Raw genomic sequence first — 13,354 nt, forward strand, 5'->3', positions numbered from 1 at the left:
AGGTTTACTGTAGCATCACATAGTCTAATCATGGATTAATTAGGCTCATTAGATTCGTCGCGTGAATTAGCCCAAGATTATGGATGAGTTTAATTCATAGTCTACGTTTACTATTTATAATAAGTGTCCAAACATTCGATGGGACAAGGGGCTAAAGTTTAGCTTCTTGTCCAAACACCCCCTTAGATATCAAATTTGTACCAGTGTTGAGCCTATGTTGATTAGTTACTTCATCAAGTCATCTATATAATTAACTTAATTATAGGTTTAGTATGTGACTATATTGTGTATAACGACCAAGGCAAAATAGGTTGATGGAGCTGCATGCAATTTGTGGATCGTCTTATTTTTGGATTATTATTAATAGACGAGTGTGTCATTGACACTATTTTTTCGGTTTATGCATCTTATAAGTCAAATTTTGAATTTTTAACCTTAAATTTAGAGTTAAAGTTAATTTTTCAGTATTACCTTTTAGATCGTTAAAAATACATATAAAAATTTTTATTCATAAATTATTTATCATTTGTAAATATGTGATTTGACTTTTTCTATAAAAAATCCAAACAATCACCCCGTAGAGGCAGTCTCGTAATCTACACATAGGTCTTGTGTAACTAAACAAGTGTTTTTTTCCCTTTTCATTTGAATCTCTACACAATTCCCCAGATTATCTGAGTCAGCACGTTTTGGTACAGCAGTATATGCCAGCTTGTTTCTCTTGTTCTTTTTTGGCCATTGGTCAATTAATTACCCAGAACGCTGAACTACCAACTGCAAAACTTGAACCGCTAAAAACATGCAGGAAATGAGGGATCGATCGTCTCGATCGACCATGTAATCTGAACCTGAACTCCTGGGCATCAATGGAGTACGTTTCTTCGCTTCTCTGCTGACCATGAAGCATTCGTCCTCTTGTGTGACTCAGTTGATGTATCTGAAGCCACATCTCCAGGGATTTTTTTTCTTCTCGCATCGGATGTTTAAATGTTAAATAGAAGTATTAAATATAGATTGATAATAAAACTAATTGCATAAATAAAATCTATTTCATTAGACATATTTTTAAGCCTAATTAATCCATAATTAACAAATGTTTATGTAGCATCACATTCGTTAATTATGGACTAATTAGGCTCAATAGATTCGTCTTGTGAAATAGTCCAGAATAAGAGTAAATTTTATTAATAATCTATATTTAATACTTCTAATTAGTGTTCAAACATTCAATATGACAGGATTTAAAAAAAGTTAAAAGGAAACAAATAGTCTCTCAGATATGCCTCTTTCACTGCCAAGCATGTATCTTCTTCTTTCTAATGATGTGACAAATGGGCCATCAGATCACTTACAGGTGTCAACAATGACGCTTGTCATGTGGCTGCTGATTTACTTGGCAAGTTGGCAACAAGACTGTGATGGATGTTGCTTTCTCCATTTTAAACTTTACTCCTTGTTGCATTTAATTTTTTTATCAAAATATCCGTGACAGTTTTTGAGGTAACATTTTATTTTCACTATTTATCAATATAGTGCCATGAAATATAGTAGTAGTAGTTAACAAGAGTAACGACACTACGTTGTATCTTCTTATTTATGTGAATTTTGCTATATCAGTAACTAATCTTAAAAAGGAACATCTTTGTTTGCTATATCTGATTTAGCAATATAATTACATCATGTGTATATAATAAGTTCAGAGGGTATAAGCATGCAACATCTTCATCTTAATAATACGCATGAGTGACTGACTAGGCTTTACTATGACAGCCATGACTGTAGTTGTATATAACTGAGATTGACGACGGTTGTCAATAACAACAGTCGCGTACATCAGGCTCAACTTAACATCTCAATCGATAACCCCATATTTTTAATATTATAAGATATCTCCTCTCTCTTATAGTATAGGTCACATTTCACTTTCTAATCCCAATGCAATACCATAACGAAGGGTTTGAACTGCACATGATAACATAACAAGAAGATGGCAAATGTGTTCTACAAGAGAAACTAAATCACATCAATCTTTTTCACATCCCCAAAATCCACACCCTTCAACACATATTAATGATGCCCAAGGTACAAAATGATGTAGCTACATCCTGCAATTATACAAAGACAACATATACCCTACTTAATAAGCTCATCGAGTGAATTAACAGCCAGAAAATCACAGGAGATGCCGTACATTGCAATTTTCACCGCGATCAGGACCAGCACCGCCCGTCAATCCGCCATCGGACGGCCCACTTTGCATCTCAGCAGATCTGGTTTTCTCCTGCTTCACAAAGCACCTCACATTCTCGTCTTTTGTCTACTCCTTCCACTAATCAATCATCAGGTAGAGAAAACTAATCACATGTCACCCTTACAAATAGCTTTCATAAAATATCACCTAATACAATGTAGCCATAAAAATGCTAGACATCAGCTACACTTCTCAGTAAAATACCACACAAAGTATTTGAAGCATTATATTATTTTTTCATCCAACCGACGCACAAAATGACTAAAATAGCCATGCTCATTTCTAAACAAATCAAATAGAAAGGAGTAAACAGAAAATGGAGAAGAGAGAGAGCCCGTTCGGCGGCCAAGGGTGGCGTGCTCCATGGGGGGGAGGGGCAAGGGTCTATCCGACGCTAGCGAGGAGGACACCTACACGAGTAGGTCGTCGTGGTGGTGACCGAGGAAGGCGGCGACAGCTCATGTGGACGAGGCCTATTTGGCTCCGGCTCGAAACGAGGCCTATTTGGCTCTGGCTCGGATGAGGCCCATTTGGCTTCGGCTAGGACGCCGGCGAGAGGGATGACCGAAGTGGCGACGGTATTGGCTCACAGCTGACGAGGCCCGTCTGGCTCTGACTCTAACACCGGCGAGAGGGGCAGCCAGAAGGGCAGAGGAGAATGGGATGACCGGAGCGGCACCAGCCGGGGAGGTGAGATGGTGTCCCTCTCGTCGGTGCCAGAGCCGGAGCTAGAGTCCGAAGGCTCTCTTTCTTCTCCATTTTCTATCTCTCTCCTGTGCATGTGATCTGTTTAGAAATGAGCAGGGTATTTTAATAATTTTGTGTGCTGGTTGTATAAAAAAAATAAAATACTGTTTATGGTGAAATTTTATTAAGAATTGTAGCTAATAAGTGGTATTTTTATGGCTGTACCGTATTAGGTGGACGTTTTGTGGAAGCTTGCTGCAGCTTCCACCTCCACCTCACCACGTTCCCCCTCCGTCTCTCCCTCCCGCCATCGCCCGCCGCGCTCCTCCGTCTCCCGCCGCTCCCCAGGCCCAGCGGACGCCGGCTGCAGTGGAAAGCCGCCTGCTTTCGGCCCCCGGCGAGGGCGCCGGGGCTCGGAATCCTCAGGTGAAAAACTGCTTCTTTTTTAGCTGTATGGTTCTGGCTGGGAATTGGGGCGGTGGTCTCGTCGATGGGTTGGGTGAGGGTTGTTTGGGGGTTTGTTGGGGGCGTGGGGAGGGTTTCTTGGAGGAATCGTAGGCGTCAATGTGGTGGGTTCAAGGGTTTCTTGCTTGTTTCCATGCTTAATTGTGTGCGGCGTTCTCCGTGAAATTATGTGTGTTTGTAATTAGGGATGCGATTAGCAAGCAGTTAGCTCTAGAACTGGTGTTAGAGAGTAGGGGAGTGGAAGTAGAGAGTGTTTACTGTTTAGTGATCCCGTATGAGCGGTTACTGGCTCCATCAACTGTTTTTGGAGGCATCTAGTGAACTAGCTTGTGTGTTCTTCCTTTTGGAAAACTTTGCAGATGGTTTGAGTGGCAGCCGCTTTAGATTTGGAAACAGTAACCTTTTTTGGTATTAGGTTGTTACCACTACCTTAGATGATACCTTTGATGATTTCTAATTTTCTATGGGCTGAGCTGCGTGTGTTACGCCATATTTGGATTTTTTTTCCCCCGAAAGAGGTGGAGAAATTACAGAAGCACCCTCAGATACATGAACCGACAGGTCTCATGATCACGATTAACTGGTTAGGAAAACATGTGGCAACAAGAAAAATCCTCGTATGACTTGGATTGAGTTCCTTGACCACTGGGGCATTGACTGAACAGCTGATGATAAGTTCTGTCTCTTTTGTTCTTTTCTGGCAGGATATTTGGCGTGCCCTTTAAACTGGGGAAAAGTATACTGTTTCTATCCTCTTGATTGGCATAAAGATTAGGTATATAAACAGTGACCAGAGCTGGTTCAGAGCATGTGCTGTTGATAATATTGATAGGCCATTTCAAATATAATTGGAAGTACAGCTTAAAACATGGATTTTGGTTGGTGCCAGACTGCTCAGGATAATTAGTTAGACATCTCTTGGATCCAATTAATGTTGGAAAGCCACTTGGTAGGTAGGAAGGTGTTTCATAACAAGTAGACAAATGTGGTCTGGTTGCAAATATCTCTACCATTCTTGTCGTTAATCAATAAAAAGTAATATGCTGTACCTTGGTATTAGAGTTTTGGAATGGTGTGTGTGATGCTCTGGAATTGTACTCATAATTATAATTTATGATAGACATATCCTTCTCTTCCATGATTTTTTTTGTATATACATTTGTCACATCTCTTTTAGTGTTGATTCAACAACATGCTGTGTTGGCAATTAACTGATTGCCTTTGTCATCCTAGGAAGTAAACTTTTCCTTTATGCTTTATAAACAAAAATATTTGCAGAAACACAAAAACCAAGTACATTATGTATTGTGGATCCATTTTGTGCCTGTGTGCTTGTGGTCACATTGAGTTTCTTGGAGCTAAAGACTTGACCAAACAGTCGTTAGTCCCATCTTTTCACTTTTGCTTATGCTTATAAGCCAAATTTTGGATTTTCGACCTTAAATTTGGAATAGATTTTAGGGTTTTTTTCATTGTACTTTATTTTTTAACATTGACTTTTATATCGCAAAGAACACGTATATAAAAGTTTTATTGACAAATTATTTTTCATTTGCGAATATGCCGTCTGGCTTTTTCATCGAACAAAATGATCACCCCTGTGTGAAATATTTTTAGGAATTAGGAAACAGTAGTTCAAGAGAGAACCTAGTGTGAATCTACTACCTCTAGAAAACTAAAAAGTATTCACTTTCACTTTTCTTTACAGTTCAACCAGCAAGTGACAAACCTAATGCAAGAGATGGAAGGTGTGGAGATCCTGTTGTTGGCAGCCTGCAACTGCTGGGGCTTTGAGCGATCTGAGTGACAATGTTGGGTATGATTCTATTCTTGCACCTCAATTATTTATATGGTTATGATTGGTTCTGTGTGCTTTTATTTTTAAGCAGTAATTCTCACAAGTATCCATATTTCAGGTTCTCAAATTATTTGGAAAGGGCTATAGTACTTGTTGAAATGAAGTCGACGGTGTTTTCTGCAGTCGCTGTTTCTATTGGTTATACATTACTTGGATGGGATTTTACAGCAGTTTTAGGTAATTCTTCTGCTGGTGTCTCACATATTATTTATTTCCTGGATTATTAGTACTCTGCTTACCTTTTGGATTATTAGTACCATGCTATACCTGAGTACCTCAAATGAAAGCCAAAGTTTTCCCATTCTAAAGAGATATGATAAAGGTAAACAATTGTACTAATGTCACGTTTGATTATCTCGCAGAGGCTAATCTCCATATGAAGAAGGAATTTGATCTAAACAATGGACCTTCTACTGATGGAATAATTTTAGCAGTTTCAGTTTTCGGGGCTATTGTGATCACAGTATTCTCTGGATCACTATTAGATTGGCTTGGCAGACGTGCTGCATTGATTTACTCTTCTCTGCTCTTGATTTCTGGTGGTCTTTTAATGGTCTGGTCTCCTAACATATATATTCTACTTCTAGCTAGGCTTATTGTTGGATCAGGAAGTGGTTTGGTTTTCACCTGTGTTCCGATTTATATATCTGAAACATCTCCTCCAAGTATGAGGGGATCACTGGGAACTATGCCACAGCTCATGTTCTTTGTAGGAATGGTCTTTTCCTATTCCCTGATATTTTGGATGACACTGATATCTTCACCGAACTGGAGAATTATGATCGGTGCAATCTTTGCTCCTTCCATGGTATACTTTACTTTATTGGTGTTCTACTTGCCAGAATCACCTAGATGGCTTGTAAGTGATGGAAAAATTAGTGAGGCCCGGATCTCTTTACAGTGGCTTAGAGGGAAGGATGATGTTTCAGGTAAGAATGTTGCCGTCAGCTTTAAAAATTGTTTCAGTTGACGATGGACTATTCATAGATCTGAGTAACTACATGTAACATGTACGTACGTATTTTTACATGAGAAATATCTAGTTATAAGTTATTAACTTACATTTGACACCATGACAATACAAACCATGTCTGTGATTCAGGAATTGGGTTTAGTTGTTGACAGACATTGAACATGCATTATGGTGAGCAATCAAATTATACCTGCATCCTGCGAGACTCTTATTTTACCGTGGTGTCCAGCTGGCCAAAACAAGTAGGAAATATCATCAGTTGGAATTTCTCATATTTTCTTATTGCCTTCAAAATATCTGATCTGATATACTAATGTCTTATATAACGAAAACCTTCCAGATTGAAAAGTACCAAGTACTATATTAACTAATTAGGTATGACAGGGAGTTCTTTGGGATTTTATTAAAATTTAAATTAATTGATGATCTAATGAAGTTTGTCACAATTATGGACATTGACATAAGGTATAAAACAAATGATAATGATATGTCACGAAACCAAATGTTGTTTTGAAGGATTAAAAAAAAATCAAATGTTGATAGGCAAGGCTAATGTTGTGTGAATCTAACCAATGCTAGTTGTTTATGCATATATTAGATATATTTTTCATTGTTTGAAGAAGCATAAATGTGTCTTGACATTGAATAAATCTGCAGGAGAAATAGCTCTTATTGCGGATGGTATGAACATGATAATGGACACGACCGTTGGAGGACATGCTATTGGTGCTGTTCGAAGTCAAAGTTTTCTTGGAACTAGCACGAGCCAGATGTCACGCCATAGTACTTTCTATTGGCACCTTTCAGATCCACTAGTTGATCTTCTTGGAAGCATCCATGAGAGTATGTCAGAACAAGGAGCTGCACGAAACAGCTACTTCCCTGTCTTCAACAGTTTCAACATTGTTGAAGAAGAACGGTTGAATGAGCAGACGGGGGATGATAGTCTTCAACAAACCAGGGAGGCATATTCTGCTGAAGAGGGCAATAATGGAGAAAATTTGCAAACTTCTCTTCTATCCCAAGTAACAAGTGCTGAAGTAAACGATATAAATACATCATTCACCTCTGAAGGGAGCTCATCATATTTGAGAAGACATGGTACATCAACATCAGGGCTTGCACAGGATTTAATATCTTCTTTGCATGATCATGACATTGAAGAAGATGATGAAGAAATACATGGGGCAGCATTATCTAGTCAGCCTGCACTTGGTGACATGGTAAACAGAGGATTACATCCATTTCGACAACATATGGTCCGGCTGTCTGAAACAGCTGACATAAAGCCCAAATGGAGGGTACTTCTTCAGCCAGGAGTCAGGCATGCCTTGTGTTATGGCATGCTGATTCAAGCTCTTCAGCAGGTACAATTCTTTCTCATCAACAACTTTGTTCTGTACATGATTTAGGTGGGCAGCTCAGGTCAAAATCCTTCATCAACAAAAGCTGTAAAACATGCTAGTTATGTTCTTCTATTATTTTCCCTTTGTTGAAATGCAGTCTGCAGGAATCAGTGGCCTTCTCCAATACAATCCTCAAATTCTTGAACAAGTTGGAGTAGTTAGTTTGTTTTCAGACCTTGGACTTGATTCCCATTCAACATCGATCCTCATAAGTGCCCTTAATGCTTTGCTGATGCTTCCTTGTATAACTGCGTCAATGATGCTGATGGATGTCTGTGGAAGAAGGTTTACTTTTGAAACCCCTTGAATATTTCAAATTTTTTTTTTAAAAAAATTGAAATGTTTGTTATATTTTCTAGCCTAGCCATTTCACTGCAATGTACCGTTGTTGAATTCCAGTGGTTAGAAATTTTCAGAGTAGCAATCTATGTACTGAATAATTTTCTTATATTTTTTAGTAGTAATCAATCTGCATGTTCTTAACAGCAGAGTAGCAGACAAACATTATGAAGCAGCTAATCTTATACTAACCATCTTGCAAAATACTTCTCAAAATTATACTTCAGCATGTCATTTTGTTGCCCTATCTAATGACAAGATCAACAAGCTATGCTCGTAATTTCTAAGAACAAAATTCATTGCATGTCCATTGGAAATATCCCAGATTAAGAACTTTGTACAATGCACATTTATGCAGGGCTCTTCTCCTAGTCAGTATTCCAATCCTAATATTATCAGTCGGCACCATATCTTTTTCCAACATAGTGAAGATGGGATCTTTGGCGCACGGAATGCTCTTTCAGCTCTCATTAACCATTTGCTTCTGCTCATATGTCGTCGGTCTGGGGCCAATACCCAATATTCTCTGCTCTGAGATGTTCTCAACAAGGGCTCGTGCAACATGTGCAAGTTTTTGTTCACTTGCCTTCTGGTTTGGCAGACTACTATCTATTTACTGCTTCCCGGTGATGCTAAGTACCATTGGGCTCACCGGGGCATGTGGGATTTATGCATTTGTCTGCTGCATGGTTCTTTTGTTCGTCTGCTTAAGAGTCCCTGAGACGAAGGGTCTTCCCTTGGAGCTCATAGCTGAGATTTTCAAGTTTTCAAGACAAGAATGTTTGTAGAAGAGTTGCAGAATGTTCAGTATTGAAGTGACCCAGGTTGATTGTTGAATGCTTGCTTGCTAGTGCTGTACATATGACAAATGTAGCTTGAATCTTTGCAAATTTTGTCCTAGCTAGAAGATTGGTTTGGTGATAGTATCTGTACCTTGTAGTTTTCCTTTAATTGTCTTTATTCTGCTCTGGAGGTACGTTAAAAAGGAAAATCATTACATGGCTTCTTTTGCATCACAAGAGAAAAAAATCATGCTGCTGAATGTATACAGACAAGATTTACCTGTAGTTATTCCAAGAATAATTCTTCTCAAGGTTACATGGTGATTCAGCCTCTATTATGAAGTAGTGGCATTCTGATGCTATTTTAATCATGGTTTACACACCAGAAAGAAGGAACAGGAAGCTGCTTCATTTTACTAATTTTAATCTTGGCCTAATCTTGCCCACCTTGCCTAATTTTAGTGTGTATTTACAGGACAACAACCACATCACCTCCCTCATTTTCTTCCAGGGAGAGAGAGAGAAACAGGCAGGGAGCAATCCTGTCATATTTGCATCTGCAAATCTGTTGTGAAGCATCTGCCACTGCCAATTAGCCATTACCTGTTGCTGCACTTGCATCATCTCCATTGAATCACCTTGCTGTCTCAGCTGCATCACCCTATTTTTAGCTCCCAGAAACTGCCTGCCCAACCACTGGAGCAGAAGAAGCCATTGACAAAAGGCACAAGAGGCAAAGCCCAAGAAAGGCAGGAATCATTAGAGAAGCTGGAAGAAAGCTAGAGGAAAGGCTCTGACCTCCAATAGATTTGGTCATGGTCACCCTCCTCCTCGCCTTCCGGCTCTCCCCTCTCCTCCTCCTCCTCCTCGCCGGTCCGGCCATTGTCACCGCCGGCGATCTCGATGCCGCCGTGCCGCCCGACACCGAGGCGGCGGCGCTCCTGCGCCTCAAGGCGACGCTGAGTGACCCGGCGAACGCGCTGGAGGCGTGGTCGCCGTCGTCGCCGTCGGCGCCGTGCAACGACACCCACCCGTGGCCGAGGGTGCAGTGCTACAATGGCGGCCTCATCGGCCTCCGGCTCTCTCACCTCAACCTCTCCGGCGAGTTCGACTTCGCGGCGCTGTCCCGCCTCCCGGGCCTGCACTCCATCAACCTCATGCGCAACAACTTCTCCGGACCGCTTCCGGCGAGCCTCGCCACCGTGCGCAGCCTCCGTGCGCTCTACCTGTCGAGCAACGCGTTCACCGGCCCTGTCCCCGGCGAGGTGTTCCACACGATGAGCTGGCTCAAGAAGCTCTACCTCGACAACAACGATTTCTCCGGCGTGCTCCCGGCGGACGCCATCGCCGGCGCCCCGCGCCTCCTCGAGCTCCACCTCGATCACAACCGGATCGAAGGCCCTGTCCCGTCCAAGCTCCCGGCCACGCTCCGGCGGTTCAATGTGTCGTATAACCATCTCTCCGGCGTGCTGCCGGAGGCCGTCGCTGTGCGATTCAACGAGTCAGCGTTCGCCGGGAACCCCGGCCTGTGCGGCGCGCCTGGGAGCGACCCCGGCGCGTGCGCGGTGGCCTCGAAGGGGCCTCTGCACTCCGCGATGCCGCCGATGTCGGCGGCCGACTACCTCGCCGTCCAGGAGGAGACCAGCGTGTTCGTCGTGATGGGCATTATCATGCTCGTCGTCCTCCTCGTCACCGGCGCCATGGTACTCATGCTCCGGCAGGACGAGAAGAGCAACGCGACGTCGGCGGCATACCAGCAAGCCGCCGCCGCCGCCGCCGCCGCCACCTCAGGCGCGCCGACCGTGCCACGCGCCGGCTCCGCCGAGATGGTGGCCATGGAGCAGGGCGGCGGCGGGTCCAGCCACGGTGGAAGCAGCCAGGGCTCCCGCGGCGGCGGCGGCGGCGGCGGCGGCGGCGGTGGGCGGAAGATGGCCGAGTTCGTCCTGATGAGCAACGTCGCCGGCGAGTTCGGGCTGCCGGAGCTGATGAAGGCGTCCGCCGAGGTGCTCGGCAACGGCAACCTCGGGTCGGCGTACAAGGCCGCCATGCGCAACGGCGTCACCGTCGCCGTGAAGCGCATGCGCGACATGAACCGCGTCGGCCGCGTCGAGTTCGAGGAGCACCTCCAGATGCTCGGCGAGCTCCGCCACCCCAACGTCCTCTCCCCCGTCGGCTACCACTACCGCAAGGAGGAGAAGCTCATCGTCTCCGAGTTCATGCCACGCGGCAGCCTCCTCTACGTCCTCCATGGTTCGTAACCCACCATTAGCTGCTTCATTAAATCTTGATTAGCTCGCTAATGACGTGTTTGGTTGCACGCAGGGGACCAGAGCCCGGAGAGGGTGGTGCTGGACTGGCCGGCGAGGCTGCGGATCGCCGTCGGCGTGGCCCGCGGCATGGCGTACCTCCACGAGAAGCTGGGGATCCCGGCGATGAGGCTGGTGAGCATGGACGGCGCCGACTTCGACGCGCCGCCGCCGCCGCCGCCGCACGGGAACCTCAAGTCCGGGAACATCCTCCTCGACGGCGAGCTGGAGCCGCGGATCGTGGACTACGGCTTCTTCCCGCTCGTCAACACGGCGCAGGCGCCGCAGGCCATGTTCGCGTTCCGGTCGCCCGAGGCCTCCGGCGGCGCCGGCGCCGGCGCCGCGCGCTCCGCCGTGTCGGCGAGGTCCGACGTGTACTGCCTCGGCGTCGTGCTTCTCGAGCTCGTCACGGGGAAGTTCCCCTCGCAGTACCTCCTCAACGCGCGGGGAGGCACCGACGTGGTGCAGTGGGCGGCGTCGGCCGTGGCCGACGGCGCCGAGCAGGAGATCGTCGACCCCGTCCTCGCCAACGCCGGCGCCGGCGCCGCCGCGGTGCGTCTGCTGCGGGTGGGCGTCCAGTGCACCATCCCGGAGCCGGAGTGCCGGCCCAACATGGCGGAGGCGGCGAGGATGGTGGAGCAGGTCGCCGCCGCCGGCGCGTCGTGATCACTCTCGCTCGGTGCATGGGAGCAGTGGATCCGTCATGCACGGCACATGCATGCATGCATGCGGAGCTCGAACGTGGACAAATCCTAGCCGTTGATCAGAGAGGAGGGGACGACGTGGACAAATCCTGGTCGGCATGCGTGTGAATGGTGGTGAGGGGAGTGTCGTTGGGCCGTGTGTATATTCAAGTGTCTGAATTTGTAAAAAAAAAAAGAAAATGAAGCAAAATGAAAACTAAAAAAATGGGGAAATAGAATGATTCAAGGGCAAACATGTAATTTCATTTATGTCTAGGGTCTTTTCAAGTGAATATTTCTTCTAGCTGGAGGAGGGAATTAACGACCATACTGAGGAGAAAAATCGTTTGTCCCTACTGTATAAATGTTCTTAGAGTTTGCTTTATTTTAGATAATACTTGTGTTTGTTGGAAGCACAGTTGGGTTTTGAATTCTATACAAGTAGCTAGGGCATGTTTCAAAATTAAAACTTAGTATTAACTCTTCTCTCATCCATATCAGCAACACTAACTCATTTTATAGATGCATTTATAAAGGTAGAGTCAGGTATAGTTCTTATTTATATTACAGAATATATTTGTATTACTCTTCTTTCCTTTTAATCAACCTCATGCAATAAAGTTTTTATTAATAAATGCTAAGAGTCGACTCTTATGACAATGACTTCTCTCTTTCTTTCCTTCTTTTTCTTTCATATCAGCAAATTTACATACATGATATTTAAGAAAGTCGGCTAATAAACATCTTTGTACGTGCCCTTAATAACAAAGGTTTGTACCATTTTACCATGAGATTGGCATATATATATTTAATGACAAAGTTAGACACCGCAGACACATCAAGGTGTGCAAGGACGGTAAGAGACGAATCCACCACGAAGGCTCTGTCCTCCGAAGATTTTAGACCAGATTGTTTGATTTTTTTATTACAACAATTTGAGAGTAGAAACGAATGAACTGAGTTCAGCGAAGTTGAAAAGTTAGGCCTTGGTCTTCCACTTTTGCTTATACTTATAAACTAAATTTTAAAATTTTTTACTTTAAATTTTTTTCACATAGTTTATTTTTAGACTTTGCTTTAGATCATTAAGAACACGTATTAAAATTTTTATTCACAAATTATTTATCATTTGTAAATATGACATTTGTTTTTTTCATGAAAAAGACAAACCATCAGAATGTTACTTAAAAAGGTATTCCAAGCAAATTTTATATAATTTTTTTACCTGAAACATATTGTTATGAGGTCGAAAAACATGCCAACAAAAATCTAAAATCCAATAGATGAAACGAACTGGGATGAAATTTGACCGAGTATCCCAAACATACACCGTGCAACTATCCCCATGTCTTGTTCTCTACTAATTATCGACCAAATTACAGTGTCAAATGTATCCTCATACCACTGCAAATTAAAATCTATGGGTGTGTTTGGTTACTCACACGCCTTAGAGTATCCCCAACAGCTCATCCATCCCATTCTCTATCCTAGAAATAGAGGATGAAGAGTAAAAGTTGAGCTCCAGCAGAACATCTATTTCATTATCTATTTTTAGATGTCATCCATATTAGAAGAGAGAACCTCTATATTTAGATGTCCTCTCT

At 43.6% G+C, this 13,354-nt stretch overlaps 2 protein-coding genes across 3 annotated transcripts; both read left to right on the plus strand.

Annotated features, from left to right (window-relative positions):
* Window positions 1-3,282: 3,282 nt before the first annotated feature.
* LOC102702891 (monosaccharide-sensing protein 2-like) lies at window positions 3,283-9,126 on the plus strand. 2 transcript variants are annotated; one of them, XM_040528722.1, is made up of 7 exons: window positions 3,283-3,364; window positions 5,112-5,219; window positions 5,320-5,438; window positions 5,624-6,190; window positions 6,892-7,601; window positions 7,738-7,925; window positions 8,338-9,126. In XM_040528722.1, the coding sequence occupies exons 3-7, from the start codon at window positions 5,360-5,362 to the stop codon at window positions 8,765-8,767; spliced, it is 1,974 nt and encodes a 657-aa protein (XP_040384656.1). In that variant the 5' UTR covers window positions 3,283-3,364; window positions 5,112-5,219; window positions 5,320-5,359; the 3' UTR covers window positions 8,768-9,126. The 2 variants fall into 2 exon arrangements, with proteins under 2 accessions (XP_040384656.1, XP_006663052.1); XM_006662989.3 differs by lacking the exon at window positions 3,283-3,364 and adding an exon at window positions 4,108-4,178.
* Window positions 9,127-9,503: 377 nt separating this feature from the next.
* LOC102720926 (pollen receptor-like kinase 6) lies at window positions 9,504-12,020 on the plus strand. Its single transcript, XM_040528959.1, has 2 exons — window positions 9,504-11,011; window positions 11,084-12,020. Exons 1-2 carry the CDS (start codon window positions 9,577-9,579, stop codon window positions 11,731-11,733), a joined length of 2,085 nt encoding a protein of 694 aa, XP_040384893.1. The 5' UTR covers window positions 9,504-9,576; the 3' UTR covers window positions 11,734-12,020.
* The last annotated feature ends 1,334 nt before the right edge of the window (window positions 12,021-13,354 follow it).

This window comes from Oryza brachyantha, chromosome 11 (assembly GCF_000231095.2).
Source record: "Oryza brachyantha chromosome 11, ObraRS2, whole genome shotgun sequence".
NCBI classification, from domain to species: domain Eukaryota; kingdom Viridiplantae; phylum Streptophyta; class Magnoliopsida; order Poales; family Poaceae; genus Oryza; species Oryza brachyantha.